This window comes from Rhinopithecus roxellana, chromosome 9, assembly GCF_007565055.1.
Source record: "Rhinopithecus roxellana isolate Shanxi Qingling chromosome 9, ASM756505v1, whole genome shotgun sequence".
Classification (NCBI taxonomy): Eukaryota; Metazoa; Chordata; class Mammalia; order Primates; family Cercopithecidae; genus Rhinopithecus; species Rhinopithecus roxellana.
The window spans coordinates 138099559-138113985 of NC_044557.1; the positions used below are offsets into that span (position 1 = coordinate 138099559).

The 14427-nt window shown below is 37.3% G+C and overlaps 1 protein-coding gene across 6 annotated transcripts in view; it reads right to left on the minus strand.

Moving 5' to 3' along the window:
- The window catches only part of SGCZ (sarcoglycan zeta), a 1206077-nt gene that overhangs the window by 63331 nt on the left and 1128319 nt on the right, over positions 1–14427 (minus strand). For 3 of the 6 annotated variants that reach the window (XM_030937792.1, XM_030937794.1, XM_030937791.1), the window contains one exon: positions 7243–7365. The exons of the other annotated variants lie outside the window; for them this stretch is intronic. In XM_030937792.1, the coding sequence (XP_030793652.1) occupies positions 7243–7365 (123 nt within the window). The remainder of the gene's footprint in view (positions 1–7242; positions 7366–14427) is intronic. 6 annotated transcript variants of the gene reach the window in all.

Genomic DNA, 14427 nt, shown 5'->3' on the forward strand with positions numbered 1-14427 from the left:
CCCCGTCTCTACTAAAAATATTTAAAAAATTAGCCGGGCATGGTGGTGGGCGCCTGTAGTCCCAGCTACTCAGGAGGCTGAGGCAGCAGAATGGGGTGAACCCAGGAGGTGGGGGTTGCAGTGAGCAGAGATCACGCCACTGCACTCCAGCCTGGGCAACAGTGTGAGACTCCATTTCAGAAAAAAAAAAAAAAAAAAAAAAAAAAAAAAAAAATTATTTCTTTCTCCAAAAATAACCTTAACTTAGTGTAACATTTTTACATTGTATGCTTTTAAAAAACTTTCTGACTCTTTTGCAAACACTTAGCTTAAAACAAACATGTACAGCTGTACAAAACTAAACTCTTTCTGAATAATCTTATTATTCAAAAATATTTTCTTTCTTTATACTTTTATTCTATAAGCTTTTCCCTATTTAAAGATTTTCTTAAAAACATTTTTGCTAAATACTAAGAAAATACCCTGTAGCCCAGGTCTATAAAGAACCAGGTTCATCAATATCACTGTTTTCCACCTCCACAACTTGTCCCACTTGAAGGTCTTCAGAGACTATAACATAGATGAAGCTGTCATCTCCTATGATGAAAATGCCTTCTTCTGAAATACCTCCTGAAGGACTTGCCTGAGGATGTTCTCCAGTTAACTTTTTTATAAGTAGAAAGAGTATAATCTAAAATAATGATAAAAACCACAGTATATTATAGTAAATAATAAACCAGTAAGTATTTACTATCATGATCAAGTATTATGTACTGTGCACAACTGTATGTGCTATAATTTTCTATGACTGGCTGCAAAGTAGGTTTGTTTACACTGGCATCACAACAAACATATACGTAATATGTTGCCCTCTGACCTTAGGATGCTTATGACATCACTAGGTGATAAGAAGTTTTATCTCCATCATAACCTCATGGGACTACCATTGTATATGTGGTCCTTGGTTGGCTGAACAGTACATAGAACATAATTTTATATATATATATATATATATAAAATGTACATATGTGTGTATATATGTATACATGAAGACCAAGACTTCAATCCAGGTGCAAATACCAGCGCTGAATGATGGCCAGCAAGGAGATAAATTAACTGTGAGCAAGTCTTGCATGCCATATTCTAGATATACAGTTCTTTTAAGTTTGTTTGTTTTGAGATGGAGTCTCAATCTGTCACCTAGGCTGGAGTGCAGTGGCAGGATCTTGGCTCACTGCAACCTCAGCCTCCTGGGTTCAAGGGATCCTCCTACCTCAGCCTCTCGAGCAGCTGGGATGACAGGCGCCCACCAGCACACTGGATAATTTTTGTAGTTTTACTAGAGATGGGGGTTTCACTATGTTGGCCAGGCTGGTCTCAAACTCCTGGCCTCAAGTGGTCTTCCCTCCTTGGCCTCCCAAAGTGCTGGGATTACAGGCATGAGCTACCATACCTGGCCAGTAATCTATGTTGTGTTGTGTTTTGTTTTGTTTTGTTGTGAGACGGAGTCTCACTCAGTCGCCCAGACTGGAGTGCAGTGGCACTTCACCTTGTTAGCCAGGATGGTCTCGATCTCCTGAGCTCGTGATCCGCCCGCCACAGCCTCCAAAAGTGCTGGTATTATAAGCATGAGCCACTGCGCCCAGCCATGAATGTTTTTAACATCATGATATATAGGAAATCAGAATGTTTATTGATACAATGGCAGGATAAATTATATCTCCAAGAGATTTTGTGGGTCTAAGACCTAAAGCTATAAGAGACACTTTAAACATCAAATGGACAATTTTAAAACCTCTATAAAGAGAAGAGAGTTGATATAACCACTTTTTTGGTGGCTGCAGGTAGAGGTGGACGAATGAACTGTCCTCTTTTATGACTGTTCTCCCATTTCACCTTTCTGTTGTTTAATGATATTTTCAAGAAGTTTTGCTTTCACAAAACTATATGAAATATTTAAAACTTAAAAAAAAATAAATCATGAAGAGGTCTGTTGGTAAGGTGCTTAGAGGAAACAGCTTATTTTGTGAAGATGGCATTCTTTATTATTTATACACTTCAAAACCTGAAATCAGGATTCACCTGGAGACTTGAGAGGGAGGTGAGGCGGTACTAATATTTAGTGTCTTGGAAATTTTTATTCTTAGTAAGTTTAAAAAGCAACTAGAAAACTAGTTGAGTGACTGATCCAGGTCTACAAACTTTAATGCTTCACCAGAGAAAATGAAGTGATTGCACGTTCCTTTTCTCAGCACCTAATCACATTTCTTCACAGGCTATTTGGACAAAGTGGCTCCATTCTGTTGCCTGAGTGTTACCGCATTCTTGGCATTTGGACAGCGAAGAGGAACAATGGCCTATCTAATAGAAAGGTTGAGTCCAAAGCTGACCCCATCGCAGTGTGCCAATTTAATAGACAAGAACAAGGATGTAGAAGATGAACTAATAAAAACAAACCAGAAGATATTGAGTGTAACCCAGAAGCACGGTGTTTAATTTAAAAGACAGCTCTTCAGAAAGTCCTTTCTTCTGTTGTCAAACAAGCATCGGAACTTGTCTAGACTTCTAACCATTCAATTAGAATGGAGGCAAAGGACTGATACTCCTGGCTTTCAAACAAACACTAGGGCACTGGGTGGATGCAGAGTGGGATTTCACGATACTTTCAGGTTGTCAGTTTTAATTGCTACTGTCTAAAAAAATAGATATGCTTTCTCTTGGTACATTTAGCTATTGTCCTCTTTTACATCAGAAAAAAAAAACAGGTCTAGGTCTAAGTCTAACTAATAGCTTTTAATTTATCATGAAACAATTCTACAGAGCTGATGTCTTTCACTTGTTAAAGCAGAGTGGCTTATTCGTGAAATTTGTTTTCTAAAGTTAATATACTACGTGGAATACGAATGAAACTGCAGAGTGCAGTTGACTGATTCTGCCTGAAAGCACTAAATTTAAGAGACTTCTGTGTGTAAAGGTTTATTCCTTTTGTTGTTCTTGTTGAGTAGGTCTCAAAAGATAATTGGATTCAGTCATACCTTTGGCCAATAGTAGGGAATACAAAATAAAAATATAGTTTTCAATTGTGCATAGGTGAGCTAAAGTATAAAACTCCTATATATTCAGTGATACAGAGAGGACATGTTAAGGTCAAATAAATATCATGATATTAAGATTCAAGCAGACTTCTGCTGGGCAAGACAAGTAATGTCAAGAGTGAAAAATTACAAACCTTAAGCATGTGATTGCTCTTTGTGGTGATGGGGCATTCATAGGTGGTGGTGTTCAGGTATGTGTTTACCATTTTACTTCTGTCCCCCCGCATCCATGAGTATCTGAATGTATCAGGTAAATCCCTGCTGCTTTGTAGGTAGAGTGAACGTAAATATCATGAGCTACCCTAGATCTGTGAATTACTATAGTCATAACTGATCTTGCCTCAGATGTACAGACACACCCCTTGTCTAAATGAATCCATCCACTGACGTCATCCTGAAAGACAAGTTCCTTTATAAGATGGCATCGCTCAAAAAATAAAAAGCTGAAAGGGATCCAATTTAATTCCTATAAATATTGCTTAAATAAGTTTATGCCACAAATTTGAAATTCTAGAATAAACTTCACACACATCTCTCGTCACATCTAACTGAAGTCCTGTCAGCACAGGTATCTAATTTATATGAAACACCCTGGAGTCACTGTCTCTTTGTACTGTTATTTGTCAAATGATTCAAGCACTACTTTAAAGTATATATGAGGTTACTAATCAATCTTAATGCTCTAAAACTGCATGCTGTGCTACACACTTTTTTTTTCCTCTAAGCACATGAAATTCTAAATTATATTTGCCTTTGATATTTTTTATTTTTCTTTCTTTAAGGAGTATCATGGGAAAGAATGAAGCTGTTATAAATTTCATATCTGCTATTCTGGTAAAGGAGTAAAGGCCTGGCAAGAATTAGTTTGTCTATGTGCCTGTGTGTATGTTTGTGACTCTAGGGTGTGTAAGTGGTAAATGGGTTCTTGTAGGAGACAAACACATGTGATTGTTTAGTGAGGAGAGTTCTAATCAAATGAAATATTCTATAATTTACCATTTATTCATTAACAATGTTCAGCCTATTGTACATCCGCATCAGGTTAAAAGTCAACGTTGTTTGCTACTGGCACTCTCACAGTTTGTGGGTACTTCTTTCATTCTAAGTATTATGTTTCAACCTTTTACAATAATCTGCTGTAACTTTATTATTTTATTAAGATCATCAGAATGCATAAGACACTGACATATAATTAACTAGGGGTATCTGAGATGATTAGAAAATATAGATCAATTGAGAACATTTTATACACATATGGGATGGGGAAGCAGGAGAAGCAACAGGAGGAAGAAGGGAGAGAGACAGACCAAAGGAGAAATAGAAAGGGAGGGAGAAGAGACAACTGCCTTAAAGCACTTAATTGAAAAGCAGAAAAACTTAGATATTTCAGGAAGCACTTTCTTGCCTATTTGGGCTAAGAAAGCACTTAGTCCAAGCAACATTTCAAGGATGTTATCCGGGCTACTAAGCAAAAGCAGAAAATGAATGTGACTATCCGCCTTTACTTCACTGGAACAATTATGAGACAGGGAAAGGTAATATAAATATCAGAAGAAGTGAAAATTCCATGAGATCGTAAAAGCTGCCAAGAGCTCTAGAATCTCCCTTTACTTATGACTGTAAAGTACCCAGTGAGAATATCTGAATATGGCTTAAATATATTTTTGATAAGTTCTGTAATGTCCTGAAATTTATCTCAGGCTTACGTTGGTCCCAAGAGTGATGACCAATAGGCATTACCAGGGTTCAAAGATTATTAATATTGCCGAGTTCCCCTGAAGGCATTTCTACCCTAGGGCACCTCACTTACTCATCAATAAGCAATTCAAATGTGAGTGCTCAGGGCCCTACAACCAATGTCCTTTCTGATTTGTCTGTGTTCTGTGCCAAGCAGAACTCTCTCTCTCTCTCTCTCTTTCTTTGTCCCTGCTCTCCTAACTCAGGACTCAAGAAGGTCAATCTGTACCCTCCATACATGCCTCCTTTCCTAGCCTTCCCAAGAGGTCTTAAGAAAAATGGACATCGGCCGGGCACGGTGGCTCAAGCCTGTAATCCCAGCACTTTGGGAGGCCAAGGCGGGCGGATCACGAGGTCAGGAGATCGAGACCATCCTGGCTAACACGGTGAAACCCCGTCTCTACTAAAAAAATACAAAAAACTAGCCGGGCGAGGTGGCGGGCACCTGTAGTCCCAGCTACTCGGGAGGCTGAGGCAGGAGAATGGCGTAAATCCGGGAGGCGGAGTTTGCAGTGAGCTGAGATCTGGCCACTGCACTCCAACCTGGGTGACAGAGCGAGACTCCTTCTCAAAAAAAAAAAAAAAAAAAAAAAAAAAAAGAAAAAAAAAGAAAAATGGACATCAACCAGGTAAGTATTCATGGGGACCATCCTAAACACTCACCCAATGGTGGAGTCTCCACCCTCTCAGCAGAACATGCTCCCAAGGGAAAGGAGGGACGGGGTGGGGATAAGGGTGGTGGGATTTGATTCAGGCCAGCGGATACACAGTGAGGGTCCCCATTCAATAATCGCTGTTGAATTTCATCACCATTTAATAACATATCTTTTTATTTTATTGTATATATTTTTGAGAGAGGGTCTGTCTCTGTCACTTGTGCTAGACTGCACTGGCATGATCTTGGCTCACTGCAGCCTTGACCTTCTGGACTCAAGCTATCCTCCCACATCAGCCTCCTGAGTAGCTGGGACTGTGGACACACACCTTCATGCCTGGTTCATTGTAAAAAACTGTGGTAGACACATGGTCTCACTATATTGCCCAGGCTGGACTTGAACCAAGCGATTCTCTCACCTCTGTTTCCCAAAGTGCTGGGATTATAGGCATGAGCCACTATGTCCAGCCAATATGCCTTTTGAAATTTTTAAGTTCAGGAGTACATGTGCAGGTTTATTACAGAGGTAAACTTGTGTCATGGGGGTTTGTTGTACAGATTATTTGTGTGTTGCTCCCCTCTATGTGTCCATGTGTTCTTATCACTTATAGCTCCCACTTACAAATGATAACATGTGGTATTTGGCTTTCTGTTCCTGCATTAGTTTAACACACCTTTCTCGAAATCAACACAAGCCCTCTTGTCTCCGACATTTGTAATATCAATATTATCATCATTAATAAATATAAAGAGCCAACACAACATCTTCATTACGGACTGAGCACATTCTCATCACACAAATGCACACACATGCATTTAATTTGACTGCTAAAGTTACTATCATTTCAGTCATTTAGATGAGGGAAAAACAGAGGCATTGAAAATTGAATATATTGAGGCAGAGGCAGGATTCAACCCAAACAGCTCAAGAACAGAGTTGATGTTCTTCAACTGCCATGCTAACTGCTCTCACATGACCCACAGGACTGTTTGACCCAAATTAATACGGATAGATACTCAAGAGCTGTTTCCAAACTCAAGTTTGGGAAACATTAAGTCAACTATACTTTATTATTTTCTTTTTGTTTTTTAAAATGTAGACCTCCTTGGGTACTTTCAAAGGATTGTTAAATATGTTATCAAAATAAAATTTCTCATGGTTGTGAATCAAGTAATTCAGAAGAGATTGCGCTTAAAACTGTCATCAAATTATTTGCCACTCCTGGTCCCACTTTTACCTTTTTTAAAATTTTAATTTCAGCTGTTGGTTGACTTTAATGACCCCAATATTATAATAATGATTTTGAAATAATACATGCATAGCATTAGTTTGTTATTTACATACTTTTGAGGATAATTATGAACGCTATATAAAATGAATTTAGTTTACTTTTATGATAACTCCCCCCTTACTTAATTCTAAAGTTAAAATTTCCATTTTAGTTCCTTCACATGTCTCTTATTTTAAAATAATACTCCCAAATTATGATTTGTTAGTCACCTTTACTCAGAATTTGCACTTATCTCTACCCCGCCCAGCCACATCATTTTCTTCCACCTACCTCTACCTGAGAGACGGCTTTATTTTTATGTCATTAAGGCTGCTAATATTTGCACTCTCTTCTACAACCACAACCAGTGCCGTCCATTTAAAGACTATTTGAAAAACGCTATGATTATGTAAGACTCTATTTTATCCATCTTATTAAGTAGCTTCTTGTGCAGTTGTGTTCTTTAAAGAAGTAAACCATTTTCCAAGACCTCCATCTACAGTACCTGTAACTTTCAGCTTTTCAGCACCAATGGTAATCTCATCTTCATCTGCAGAAAACAGCACCCTGCCATCTTCACTGGCTCTCACTTCAAATCTCTTACACTGAGCTTCCACAGCATCAGCTCCTACGGTCAGAGGAAAGGTTTAAAAATGAAACTGGTATGCAGGAAACCATTAACATGTACTTTTTGGAAAAAGACTAGAAATGCATATATTATTTAATTTATTTATCTCTTCTGTATTTTTTGCATCTGAGTTAGTATTTTTAAAGTGTCACCATTTTCAAGAGGCTAATTTGGTAACATATTTCTGTGCTAGGCTGGTTAGACATACAGGTGACCTCTAGATGCCTGACATAGTGTATGAGTTTAGCCAGTTAAGAGCCCTTCACATATCCACAAAAAGAGACAATGTTTGCTTTGTTCTCTGTTGCAGGCTGAAAACTTGGCATCATACTGGCACCTGCTGGATGTTTAATAAGTACTTGTGGACTGAGTGACTCTCATGCCTTCCCTTTGCAGGGCAGACAATAGTACCCATGCTTGCCACTTCACGGGGGACTTGTTAAGCATTATTCAATTATGAATCTTTAGTTAGTCTACATGCCATAGATTCTAATATTGATGTTTTCTACCCTTTGATATAACTGAATTTTAATCAATTTGATAGTACATCTTGAAATTATATATATAATTTTCTTAGTGGTCTGTAATGTATCTTCCAAAAAATAATTTTCCTGATTTATTGAAAAACTGTATTAAATAAATGTAATTACAAAACCAACTTATTGGCCAATTCTACACACTAATCGATACACAAAACTCAAAGTCAGCTTCCATATTTGGAAAACACAATTAGTTTCAGCATTAGGCTTTGGCAAGAAAATCTAACTGGGCCTTGAAGATGAATATTAACTGAGGAGGAAGAAATATGAGATAATGGACAGCGATAAGTGATCTTCCCATAATACCAATTTCTTTCTTTGGGCATAACACGTTTGGCATATGGATCTATAGTTCTCACTCCTATTAAGATAAGAAATATTCCTCATCTTCTATTTATATGAAAAGCTCTTATCAGACAGAACCCAGCTGAGTCAGGGAAGTAGGAATCACACATGTTGTGCATAGTTCTTTTCATTTGTCTTTATATATTCACATTATTTATTAGATATATGACACCTAGGAGCTCAAAGGAGGACATCCATCTTTGTATTCAAAAATATCCTTAAATTAGGAAATGTGTCTGCTTCTAGCAGCCCTAGTAGATGAATATTAAACAGCTGAATGAATACTTGACTTAAGCTTTCATCCAGTTTTTGGTCCCTAACCCCACCTTAGCACTACTCCCAATGCTAGCCAATAGGCTGCAAAAAAAATTACTCCTCCCCACCATCCTAGCTGCTGACGAGCATTGAACAAGAGAAAAAAAGATAATTTTAAACCCTAGTAACATATAAGCCAATTTCTCCAAAAGCAATATGTATTTTTTTAATATTCTGAAATTATATATGTGCTTCCAGGACCACATAAAAAATTTGAAAAGCTTCAACTAGAGATATCTAAGTAATATTAAAACTAATATTAAACTTTTGGGCTGTCAAGTCCAAAACAACAGATTTTGAAAAATATAACTCATGCTTTTTAAAATTTTTAAAATAAAGACCTTTCCTTATATAATTTAATGAAAATATGGAAACCACTGAAGACCTATTGTCCTTGGTCATAGTTATTGCATTTGATCTTGGAAACATTATTTCAGCAGCTTGTATTCACTTGAGTGTGATTTCTTCTAATCATAGCCTAATCTTATTTTGTGCCATGGAAGACAATGAGCCCTAGTAATCCAACTATTGGGTGATATTCAAAAAACTGTGCCAGAGGCCAATGTGTTAATACATGTGACTTACTCTGAGGGACTCAAGCATACATTAACCCTGAACTGCCTGAAAGATATTACAGATATCTTTCAGATATCTACACATAAAACCTCAATATTTACACTACATTGCTTCCTTCAAATGTACTCAGTTGCTGAGCATAATTGATTGTAAAAATATATCACTGACTTTAATGGCATAGATGTACATTAGATAACGTTACACACACATAATAGCAAGACTTTTCTTGGCATAACACTTAATGTCATTATATGAAAAATACCTTATTAACATAAAATGCTGTATTGCATGACATATAAACTATTAGAAAAATAAGTGGAGCAGTGTCTGGATATGGTAAAGTGAGGTGAAATCTTAGTTCATTAAATGCCAATAAGCAAAGGCAAATAAGCAAACAAGAAAATATTTACACACATAGATGAGATGCATCTAAGCCATAAATAAATGCATGCAGAGCCATCCAATTGAAAAATAGACATAAAAATTAATACTGCAGACTACACTTTATTCATCATATTAGCATACAGAAGGCAAAATTACAGGCAATTAGCAATGCACTGATAGTAAATAAATATTCTAAATCAGAAAATAATCTTTGAATATATTGCATTTACATACATTGCTTTTCTGTCCTGCAAATGGAAAATGACAAGATATGTTCTTGGGGATGCAGTCAGTTATTAGGGATATTTATGTTTAAAGTTAATATGTTAGGCTTTATGAAACTGATTTTATTATATTCTAATATGCATTGTGTTACTCATCTGTTTTTCATGTAACATCACATGTTCTCTAAGCTAGGTCAAGGCAGGGTTCAGTTGCTAAGAGGTGCAACAATGCCCCATTCAATCTTAATCCACTAATGATGATGCCAGTGTTGCAGGAAAGCAGTGAGTCTAGATGACTCCAGTTATGGAGCTCTGATTCCTTAACAAGTAGATCACGGGATATGGGATTATCTGGGTAGTGCTATATTTTCTTAGTCATCTTAAACACCAACTTGCTAACTAAAGTACCAAGACTAAATGCTTCCTTGGGAACATCTCCGAGAAAGTTTATGCCAATAAACTCACAATCAACAAAGAGAAGTCAAGGATAGAAGAAGGAAAGAGAACTGACAAGAAAAAAAGAAAAGATGTAGGCAAAATAACAGGTTCCATAAAAAGATTGAAGTATTAGATATATGTGGAAATATTTTCTCTAGTTTTTTAAATGTTCTATATACATTTTTTTTTTTTCCTTGAGACAGAGTCTCACTCTCTCGCCAGGCTGGAGTGCCATGGTGTGATCTGGGCTCACTGCAACCTCCACCTCCCGGGTTAAAGTGATTCTCCTGCCTCAGCCTCCTGAGTAGCTGGGATTATAGGTGCCTGCCACCACACCTGGCTAATTTTTAAATTTTTAGTGGAGACAAGGTTTCACCAAGTTGGCCAGGATAGTCTCAATCTCTTGACTGTGTGATCTGCCCGCATTGGCCTCCCAAAGTGCTGGGATTACAGGCATGAGCCACCGAGCCCGGCCTCTATATACGTTGTTAAAAGAAAAAAACCAGCACCATCACCAAGGACAACCATGAAGCCAATGTCTTGTTTCTCTCGGAGTTGGCTCCATCACTTTTTTGGAACTTTCACATCTGTTGCAGTCTTAATCAACAGCCAAGTCATCTTTGGCTGACAAGGAGAGAGAATTCAGTAATTTAAACACTAGTCTTTGTATTTTCTACATTACATCAGTCAAATACATGAATTGGAAATTTTTCTTCTATATATAAAAATATTCAAAGAGGCTCAAAGACTCCTCAAAAACAAAAAAAAAAAAAAAAAAAAAAAAAGGAATCTTTCAATATTCCTCTTGGTAGTATTTAGCAGTAATTCGAAGAAAACAAAACAAAGATAAAAATGAATACAGCTGCTTGTTTCTAGTGTGTCTTCCTCAAACATGGCATGATCATCCTTTCTTTTCTATATAACTCCACAGTTTAATCTTACATGTCTGTCAGTATTTTCAAGGCCCTGAAGAAGAGTATTACTAAAAGATTCAAAATTCCACAGGGAAAACAAAAGTGAGATTCAAAATTGTAAACTAAACTCTATGTTTAGAAATCCCGGTTCAGGATTGCCAAAGGCCACACCAATCAACCAACCAAAAACAAACTAAGTTTAAAACAAAATAAGCTGCTTTCATGAAATATAAATACAAATATACACTGTGATATGGTTTGATTGTGTCTCCTCCCAAATTTCATATCGAGATGTAGCTCCCACAATTCCCACATATCATAGGAGGGACCCGGTGGGAAGTAATTGAATCATGGGGGCAGGTCTTCCCTTGCTGTTCTCAGGACAGTGAATAGGTCTCATGAGATCTGATGGTTTTATAAAGGGGAGTTTCCCTGCACAACCTCTTCTCTTTCCTGCTGCCATGTGAGATGTGACTTGCTCCTCCTTGCTTGCAGCCATGATTGTGAGGCCTCCCCAGCCACGTGGAACTGTGAGTCATCCACTAAACCACTTTTCCTAAATGTTAAGGGCAGCCAGAGAGAAAGGTTGGGTTACACACAAAGGGAAGTCTGTCAGACTAACAGTGGATCTCTCGGCAAAAACTCTACAAGCCAGAAGAGAGTGGGGGCCAATATTCAACATTCTTAAAGAAAAGAATTTTAAACCCAGAATTTTATATCCAGCCAAACTAAGTTTCAAAAGTGAAGGAGAAATAAAATCCTTTACAAACAAGCAAATGCTGAGAGATTTTGTCACCACCAAGCCCTCCCTACAAGAGCTCCTGAAGGAAGCACTAAACATGGAAAGGAACAACCGGTACGAGCCACTGCAAAAACATGCCAAAATGTAAAGACCATCGATGCTAGGAAGAAACTGCATCAACTAACGAGCTAAATAACCAGCTAACATCATAATGACAGGATCAAATTCATACATAACAATATTAAGCTTAAATGTAAATGGGCTAAATGCTGCAATTAAAAGACACAGACCGGCAAATTGGATAGAGTTAAGACCCATCAGTGTACTGTAGTCAGGAGACCCATCTCATGTGCAGAGATACACATAGGCTCAAAATAAAGGGATGGAGGAAGATCTACCAAGCAAATGGAAAACAAAAAAAGGCAGGGGTTGCAAACCTAGTCTCTCATAAAACAGACTTTAAACCAGCAAAGATCAAAAGAGACAAAGAAAGCCATTACATAATGGTAAAGGGATCAATTCAACAAGAAGAGCTAACTATCCTTAATATACATGCAGCCAATACAGGAGCACCCAGATTCATAAAGCAAGTCCTTAGAGACTTACAAAGAGACTTAGACTCCCACACAATAATAATGGGAGACTTTAACACCCTACTGTCAACATTAGACAGATCAACAAGACAGAAAGTTAAAAAGGATATCCAGGAATTGAACTCAACTCTGCATCAAGTGGACTTAATAGATATCTACAGAACTCTCCAACCCAAATCAATAAATATACATTCTTCTCAGCACCACATCGTACTTACTCCAAAACTGACCACATAGTTGGAAGTCAAGTACTCTTCAGCAAATGCAAAAGAACAGAAATTAAAACAAACTGTTTCTCAGACCATAGTGCAATCAAACTAGAACTCAGGATTAAGAAACTCACTCAAAACCACTCAAATACATGGAAACTGAACAACCTGCTCCTGAATGACTACTGGGTACATAACGAAATGAAGGCAGAAATAAAGAGGTTCTTTGAAACCAATGAGAACAAAGACACAACATAGCAGAATCTTTGGGACACATTTAAAGCAATGTGTAGAGGGAAATTTGTAGCACTAAATGCCCACAAGAGAAAGTAGGAAAGATATAAAATTTACACCCTAACATCACAATTAAAAGAACTAGAGATGCAAGAGCAAACACATTCAAAAACTAGCAGAAGACAAGAAATAACTAAGATCAGAGCCGAACTGAAGCAGATAGAGAAACAAAAAAACTCTTCAAAAAATCAGTGAATGCAGGACCTGGTTTTTTGAAAAGATCAACAAAATGGATAGACCCCTAGCAAGACTAATAAAGAAGACAAAAGAATCAAATAGATGCAATAAAAAATGATTAAGGGGATATCACCACCGACCCCACAGAAATACAAACTACCATCAGAGAATACTATAAACACCTCTATGCAAATAAACTAGAAAACCTAGAGAAATTGATAAATTCCTGGACACATATACTCTCCCAAGACTAAAACAGGAAGAAGTTGAATCCATGAATAGACCAATAACAGGCTCTGAACTTGAGGCAATAATTAATAGCCTAAAAACGAAAAACAAGTCCAAGACCAGATGGATTCACAGCTGAATTCTACCGGAGGTATAAGGAGGAGCTGGTACCATTCCTTCTGAAACTATTCCAATTAATAGAAAAAGTGACAATCTTCCCTAACTCATTTTACGAGGCCAACATCATGCTGATACCAAAGCCTGGCAGAGACACAACAAAAAAAGAGAATTTTAGAACAATATCCCTGATGAACATCGATGCAAAAATCCTCAATAAAATACTGGCAAACCGAATCCAGCAGCACATCAAAAAGCTTATCCACCATGATCAAGTAGGCTTCATCCCTGGGATGCAAGGCTGGTTCAACATATGCAAATCAATAAACATAATCCAGCATATAAACAGAACCAAAGACAAAAACCACATGATTATCTCAATAGATGCAGAAAAGGCCTTTGACAAAATTCAACAGCCCTTCATGCTAAAAACTCAATAAATTCGGCATTCATGGAATGTATCTCAAAATAATAAGAGCTATTTATGACAAACCCACAGCCAGTATCATATTGAATGGGCAAAAACTGGAAAAATTCCCTTTGAAAACTGGCACAAGACAGGGATGCCCTCTCTCACCACTCCTATTCAACATAGTGTTGGAAGTTCTGGCTAGGGCAATCAGGCAGGAGAAAGAAATAAAGGGTATCCAGTTAGGAAAAGAAGAAGTCAAATTGTCCCTGTTTGCAGATAACATGATTGTATATTTGGAAAATACGATCATCTCAGCCCAAAATCTACTTAAGTTGATAAGCAACTTCAGCAAAGTCTCAGGATACAAAATTAATGTGCAAAAATCACAAGCATTCTTTTTTTTTTTTTTTTTTTTTTTTTTTTTTTTTTTTTTATTATACTTTAAGTTCTAGGGTACATGTGCATAACGTGCAGGTTTGTTACATATGTATACTTATGCCATGTTGGTGTGCTGCACCCATCAACTCGTCAGCACCCATCAATTCATCATTTATA